Source organism: Salvelinus fontinalis, chromosome 34 (genome assembly GCF_029448725.1).
Source record: "Salvelinus fontinalis isolate EN_2023a chromosome 34, ASM2944872v1, whole genome shotgun sequence".
Lineage (NCBI taxonomy): Eukaryota > Metazoa > Chordata > Actinopteri > Salmoniformes > Salmonidae > Salvelinus > Salvelinus fontinalis.
This window is the reverse complement of record NC_074698.1, coordinates 18,576,579-18,584,715: the sequence shown is the minus strand read 5'-3', so window position 1 is coordinate 18,584,715 and position 8,137 is coordinate 18,576,579. Positions and strand designations below refer to the sequence as shown.

General features: G+C 49.6%; 1 protein-coding gene across 1 annotated transcript; it reads left to right on the top strand.

The window, feature by feature from the left end:
• Positions 1-200: 200 nt before the first annotated feature.
• On the top strand, positions 201-986 carry LOC129833930 (snake venom metalloprotease inhibitor 02D01-like). Its single transcript, XM_055898751.1, has one exon. The coding sequence runs from the start codon at positions 201-203 to the stop codon at positions 984-986; it is 786 nt and encodes a 261-aa protein (XP_055754726.1).
• The last annotated feature ends 7,151 nt before the right edge of the window (positions 987-8,137 follow it).

Below are 8,137 nucleotides of genomic sequence, written 5' to 3'. Positions count from 1 at the left end.
ACACACACACACACACACACACACACACACACACGTACACACTTACACACACGTACACACACGTACACACACGTACACACACACACACACACACACACACACACACACACACACACCTCTATGTAGATGTTCACACACACCAGTCACAAACACTGACACACATTGTCATCGACTGGCTTGCGTTGCGTTGGCACTCCAGGATGTATTCAGACAAGCAGCAGCCCTGGCTAGGGGTCAAACTATTTCAGAAGCAGCAGCCCTGGCTAGGGGTCAAACTATTTCAGAAGCAGCAGCCCTGGCTAGGGGTCAAACTATTTCAGAAGCAGCAGTCCTGGCTAGGGGTCAAACTATTTCAGAAGCAGCAGCCCTGGCTAGGGGTCAAACTATTTCAGAAGCAGCAGCCCTGGCTAGGGGTCAAACTATTTCAGAAGCAGCATCCCTGGCTAGGGGTCAAACTATTTCAGAAGCAGCAGCCCTGGCTAGGGGTCAAACTATTTCAGAAGCAGCAGCCCTGGCTAGGGGTCAAACTATTTCAGAAGCAGCAGTCCTGGCTAGGGTTCAAACTATTTCAGAAGCAGCAGCCCTGGCTAGGGGTCAAACTATTTCAGAAGCAGCAGCCCTGGCTAGGGGTCAAACTATTTCAGAAGCAGCATCCCTGGCTAGGGGTCAAACTATTTCAGAAGCAGCAGCCCTGGCTAGGGGTCAAACTATTTCAGAAGCAGCAGCCCTGGCTAGGGGTCAAACTATTTCAGAAGCAGCAGTCCTGGCTAGGGGTCAAACTATTTCAGAAGCAGCAGCCCTGGCTAGGGGTCAAACTATTTCAGAAGCAGCAGCCCTGGCTAGGGGTCAAACTATTTCAGAAGCAGCAGCCCTGGCTAGGGGTCAAACTATTTCAGAAGCAGCAGCCCTGGCTAGGGGTCAAACTATTTCAGAAGCAGCAGTCCTGGCTAGGGGTCAAACTATTTCAGAAGCAGCGTGGATCCTAGTTGTATAGTACTAGGCTTTGCTGACAGCCTATGAAAACCATATAATTCATGTGAGGGCTGAGCATGCTGCATGCCAACCCTGGATGCCTGTGTGTCAGTCATTTTGTGTGAATCAGATCCCATACTATTTATATTATAGTGCACTACTTCTGACCAGAGCCCTATAGTTCCTGGTCAAAAGTAGTTCACTAAATAATAAATAGGGTGTCATTTGGGAGACAGCCATTCTCTACACAGTAGAGCAGAAAGGGAAGGTGCCTGTCTAGATCTGCTCACTGGGATTTCACTTCCTCACACTCTCTCTTTTTCTGGCACGTCCAATTAAGTAAATCAACCAATCAGCGGAGCAACATGCCTGTCAATCCCTCACTGAGAGGAGAGGTGGGGAAGAGACAGAGACGGGGGTACAGAGATGGAGGGGTACGGAGGAGAGAAAGGGGGGGGGGCAGGGGGATATTCCCCTTGAGAGACCAGTCCAGAGAGAGAGAAACACTAGTATGAGAAGCAGCCATTGAAACTCTCCCAGTCACGACTACCCAAACTCAATGCCATTGTATTCCATGTCTCCTCTCAAGATATAAATAGTTCAGTACTGAGGCAGTGTTAGCAATATAGTGCACTACTTTTGACTAGAGCCCTATGAGAAAGAGGGTGCCATTTGGGATGCAGGCAGAGGGTGTTCTGCAGGGAGCAGGATTGATGTCTCTGTGTGGAGTGGTGTTGTCTGGGTTATGATCCAGTCAGGGAGACCTTTAGAATGATGGTACCATTATACCATCAAAGACTGAACTTTAGGTTAGAAGTTCATCTAGAGTAAACCATTTCACACCCTTTCTTTGAAATATGGTACTGTGTGTTATAGGCTAGGCTACATCTGTGTTTCTGTGTGTGTGTGTGTGTGTGTGTGTGTGTGTGTGTGTGTGTGTGTGTGTGTGTGTGTGTGTGTGTGTGTGTGTGTGTGTGTGTGTGTGTGTGTGTGTGTGTGTGTGTGTGTGTAAACATACTTTAATGACTGCTACTGAATGGAATGAGGCCATGGGTCAGCTAGACTCAAGTGGTCCTAGGAGAATATACACACATCACTTCATCTTCAAAGAGACTGCTAATCAGTTGTGTCGCTGCACATGTTCCCATGGCAACCGGGGGTACTCACTCGCCTCTGTGCTCGGGTCAATTCTCAGTTGTTTTCCCTGTGTGTTTGTGAATATCTTTTTCTCTACTTGTCTACGATATCGCTATCTCTCGCCCAATGCTACAGCCTACATGAACCCCTAGCCTACCTCTGGCCTGAGGCAGAGTCTGTACTGTGCGTGCAGACAGATAGCAGACTGAAATCTCAGCTCATTTGAATGTATGCGGAGAGACATCTCTAAGATTCTCTATGGTTGGCCTTCAGACCCTATGTAGATTGGATCTATAATTAGACTGATGGTTCACAGAGGTGATGGGGCATGGTTCATTGGCTCACTGATGGTGAAGTGGGAGCTCAGTTCACAGGGTTCAAACCACAGCAGACTATGATGCGCACCTTCAGAAGAGTGTGAGAGGAAGTCGTGGTGTGTGTGTGTGTGGCTGCACGCACACTCTGGTGTGTATACACATACGTCCTGTTTGTCTGAATGAGCACCAATCAACAGCTCAATGGAACACCTCCATTCTATACAAAACACGTCCGATAACAGGTCTAATTTATCCTCATTACAGACCCTTACACTCTACTACATCACACCCAGTATTACAGACCCCTACACTCTACTACATCACACCCAGTATTACAGACCCCTACACTCTACTACATCACACCCAGTATTACAGACCCCTACACTCTACTACATCACACCCAGTATTACAGACCCTTACACTCTACTACATCACACCCAGTATTACAGACCCCTACACTCTACTACATCACACCCAGTATTACAGACCCCTACACTCTACTACATCACACCCAGTATTACAGACCCCTACACTCTACTACATCACACCCAGTATTACAGACCCTTACACTCTACTACATCACACCCAGTATTACAGACCCCTACACTCTACTACATCACACCCAGTATTACAGACCCCTACACTCTACTACATCACACCCAGTATTACAGACCCCTACACTCTACTACATCACACCCAGTATTACAGACCCTTACACTCTACTACATCACACCAGTATTACAGACCCCTACACTCTACTACATCACACCCAGTATTACAGACCCCTACACTCTACTACATCACACCCAGTATTACAGACCCCTACACTCTACTACATCACACCCAGTATTACAGACCCTTACACTCTACTACATCACACCAGTATTACAGACCCTTACACTCTACTACATCACACCCAGTATTACAGACCCTTACACTCTACTACATCACACCAGTATTACAGACCCTTACACTCTACTACATCACACCAGTATTACAGACCCTTACACTCTACTACATCACACCAGTATTACAGACCCTTACACTCTACTACATCACACCCAGTATTACAGACCCTTACACTCTACTACATCACACCCAGTATTACAGACCCTTACACTCTACTACATCACACCCAGTATTACAGACCCTTACACTCTACTACATCACACCAGTATTACAGACCCTTACACTCTACTACATCACACCAGTATTACAGACCCTTACACTCTACTACATCACACCCAGTATTACAGACCCTTACACTCTACTACATCACACCCAGTATTACAGACCCTTACACTCTACTACATCACACCCAGTATTACAGACCCTTACACTCTACTACATCACACCCAGTATTACAGACCCTTACACTCTACTACATCACACCAGTATTACAGACCCTTACACTCTACTACATCACACCCAGTATTACAGACCCCTACACTCTACTACATCACACCCAGTATTACAGACCCTTACACTCTACTACATCACACCAGTATTACAGACCCTTACACTCTACTACATCACACCAGTATTACAGACCCTTACACTCTACTACATCACACCAGTATTACAGACCCTTACACTCTACTACATCACACCCAGTATTACAGACCCTTACACTCTACTACATCACACCAGTATTACAGACCCTTACACTCTACTACATCACACCCAGTATTACAGACCCCTACACTCTACTACATCACACCCAGTATTACAGACCCCTACACTCTACTACATCACACCCAGTATTACAGACCCTTACACTCTACTACATCACACCCAGTATTACAGACCCCTACACTCTGCTACATCACACCAGTATTACAGACCCCTACACTCTACTACATCACACCCAGTATTACAGACCCTTACACTCTACTACATCACACCAGTATTACAGACCCTTACACTCTACTACATCACACCCAGTATTACAGACCCTTACACTCTACTACATCACACCAGTATTACAGACCCCTACACTCTACTACATCACACCCAGTATTACAGACCCTTACACTCTACTACATCACACCCAGTATTACAGACCCCTACACTCTACTACATCACACCCAGTATTACAGACCCTTACACTCTACTACATCACACCCAGTATTACAGACCCTTACACTCTACTACATCACACCCAGTATTACAGACCCTTACACTCTACTACATCACACCAGTATTACAGACCCTTACACTCTACTACATCACACCCAGTATTACAGACCCCTACACTCTACTACATCACACCCAGTATTACAGACCCTTACACTCTACTACATCACACCCAGTATTACAGACCCTTACACTCTACTACATCACACCCAGTATTACAGACCCTTACACTCTACTACATCACACCCAGTATTACAGACCCCTACACTCTACTACATCACACCCAGTATTACAGACCCTTACACTCTACTACATCAGCTGCACCCTGTCTCTCTCTCCTGTTCATCTGGCTGTGATAGACGTGGCCCTAACTCTAACACAGACACTAATGTGTCATTCCTGTTCTATTTAAAGCAGCCATTGTTTGTTCCTGAAGAGAAACTAGGTTTGGGGTGACAGATTGGGGAACTGAGATAGGAGGAAGGGGTGAGGGGTGAGGAGGGGTGAGAGATAGGGGAAGTGAGACAGGGGGAAGGGGTGAGAGATAGGGGAAGTGAGACAGGAGGAAGGGGTGAGAGATAGGGGAAGTGAGACAGGAGGATGGGTGAGAGATAGGGAAAGTGAGACAGGAGGAAGGGGTGAGGAGGGGTGAGAGATAGGGGGAGTGAGACAGGAGGAGGGGTGAGAGATAGGGGAAGTGAGACAGGAGGAGGGGTGAGAGATAGGGGAAGTGAGACAGGAGGAGGGGTGAGAGATAGGGGAAGTGAGACAGGAGGAGGGGTGAGAGATAGGGGAAGTGAGACAGGAGGAAGGGGTGAGAGATAGGGGAAGTGAGACAGGAGGAAGGGGTGAGGAGGGGTGAGAGATAGGGGAAGTGAGACAGGAGGAAGGGGTGAGGAGGGGTGAGAGATAGGGGAAGTGAGACAGGAGGAGGGGTGAGAGATGGGGGAAGTGAGACAGGAGGAGGGGTGAGAGATAGGGGTAGTGAGACAGGAGGAGGGGTGAGCGATAGGGGAAGTGAGACAGGAGGAAGGGGTGAGGAGGGGTGAGAGATAGGGGGTAGTGAGACAGGAGGAAGGGGTGAGAGATAGGGGTAGTGAGACAGGAGGAGGGGTGAGAGATAGGGGAAGTGAGACAGGAGGAAGGGGTGAGGAGGGGTGAGAGATAGGGGTAGTGAGACAGGAGGAGGGGTGAGAGATAGGGGAAGTGAGACAGGAGGAAGGGGTGAGGAGTGGTGAGAGATAGGGGGTAGTGAGACAGGAGGAGGGGTGAGAGATATGGGAAGTGAGACAGGAGGAAGGGGTGAGGAGGGGTGAGAGATAGGGGTAGTGAGACAGGAGGAGGGGTGAGAGATAGGGGAAGATAGACAGGAGGAGGGGTGAGAGATAGGGGAAGTGAGACAGGAGGAAGGGGTGAGGAGGAGTGAGAGAGAGGGGGAAAGGTGATGGAAGATTTCCTGCTCTGTTTAGCTAAACAGTGATAGCTCGTTATCAACCAAGCAATCATATAAGAACCCCATGTTATTATAGGCCAATATGAACCTCCAAATCATCTAAGGTTGCTTAGACTGTAGACTGTGCGACACACACAGAGAGCATGTTCCCATCCTAGTAGGATTTGCATGACCATATCAACCCCCCTACAGTAACACAACTCCATACAGCAGCCTCTACACTGTAGATGAAAGCCTAGATGTGTTCAGTCTTGCTGACTGTACATTACACTACTTTGTTGTGAGTCTACTCTTTCATCTGTGCTTAGATAAGCTCTCAAGTCCCGAGTTGTGTTTTTTCATGCCAGATGGTGGAACAGATGACTGTGTGTGTGTGTGAGATGAGACCTCAGGATCTTTCTTTTTCAGAGTGGAAAAACTTACACAGTTGGAGGAGAGGAGAGGATATGAGAGGAGAGGAGTAAAGAGGAGAGGATATGAGAGGAGAGGAGTAGAGAGGAGAGGAGTAGAGAGGAGTAGAGAGGAGAGGAGAGGAGTAGAGAGGAGAGGATATGAGAGGAGAGGAGTAGAGTAGTAGAGGAGAGGATATGAGAGGAGAGGAGTAGAGGAGAGGAGGAGTGAATCAGGCCGTTGTGGTCCAATGAGAAGGTCCAAACTTTTGACTGGTGCTGTATTACTCAGCATATTTGACCACAGACTTCTCCCTCCACCCACTCCCTCCACTCCATGCTCATGGCTAGCTGACGGATCTGGCTGCTCATGGCTGGCTGACGGATCTGGCTGCTCATGGCTGGCTGACGGATCTGGCTGCTCCTGTCTGATTGGCGGCTCTGGCAGATCCTGTCTGGTTGGCGGCTCTGGCAGATCCTGTCTGGTTGGCGGCTCTGGCAGATCCTGTCTGACGGACGGCTCTAGCGGCTCCTGTCTGGCTGGCAGCTCTAGCGGCTCCTGTCTGGCGGACGGCTCAGTGGGCTCATGGCAGACGGGCGGCTTTGCAGGCTCATTGCAGACGGGCAGCTTTGCAGGCTCATTGCAGACGGATGGCTCAGATGGCGCTGGGGAGACGGATGGCTCAGATGGCGCTGGGGAGACGGATGGCTCAGATGGCGCTTGGCAGACGGACAGTTCAGTCATTGCTGTGCAGACGGCAGACTCCTGCCGGCTGAGGCGCACTGTAGGCCTGGTGCGTGGTGCCGGGACTGGTGGCACCGGGCTGGGGACACTGGTGGTAAAGGGCTGGAGACACGCACCATATAGCTAGTGCGTGGAGGAGGCACTGGTGGTACTGGATTGGGGCGGGGAGGTGGCGCCGGAAATACCGGACCGTGCAGGCGTACTGGCTCCCTTGAACGCCGAGCCTGCCCAACCTTACCTGGTTGTATGCTCCCCGTCGCCTGACCAGTGCGGGGAGGTGGAATGACCCGCACCGGCCTATGTAGGCGAACCGGGGACACCATGCGTAAGGCTGGTGCCATGTACGCCGGCCCGAGGAGACGCACTGGTGACCAGATGCGTTGGGCCGGCTTCATGACATACGGCTCAACGCTCAGTCTAGCCCGGCCGATACGTGGAGCTGAAATGTACCGAACCGGGCTATGCACACGTACAGGAGACACCGTGCGCTCTACTGCTTAACACGGTGTCTGCCCGTACTCTCGCTCTCCACGGTAAGTACAAGGAGTAGGCGCAGGTTTCCTACCTGACTTCGCCACACTCCCTTTAAGGCCCCCCCCAAGAAATTTTTGGGTTGTACTCACGGGTTTCCAGCCTTGTCTCCGTGCTGCCTCCTCATATCGCCTCCTCTCGGCTTTCGCTGCCTCCAGCTCTTCACGAGGGAGGCGATATTCTCCAGGTTGAGCCCAAGGTCCCTTTCCTTCCAATTCGTCCTCCCATCTCCAGAAATCCTGTGTAGGTAGGTCCTGTTGCCGCCTTCCATGCCGCTTGGTCCTATGGTGAGTAATTCTGTCACGATCGTGTGGGGGATTGACGGACCAAAACGCAGCAGTTGGAAAATAAGCCATCTTCTTTTATTTTTTAAAAGATGACAAAAAATAAACACGAAACACTTTAACAAAACAACAAAACGACCGTGAAGCTACAAACGTTGTGCACATACATACAG

What these genes read in the sequence shown, in the direction of transcription:
- LOC129833930 (XM_055898751.1), top strand. Translation starts at nt 201, where the DNA reads ATGTATTCAGACAAGCAGCAGCCCTGGCTAGGGGTCAAACTATTTCAG.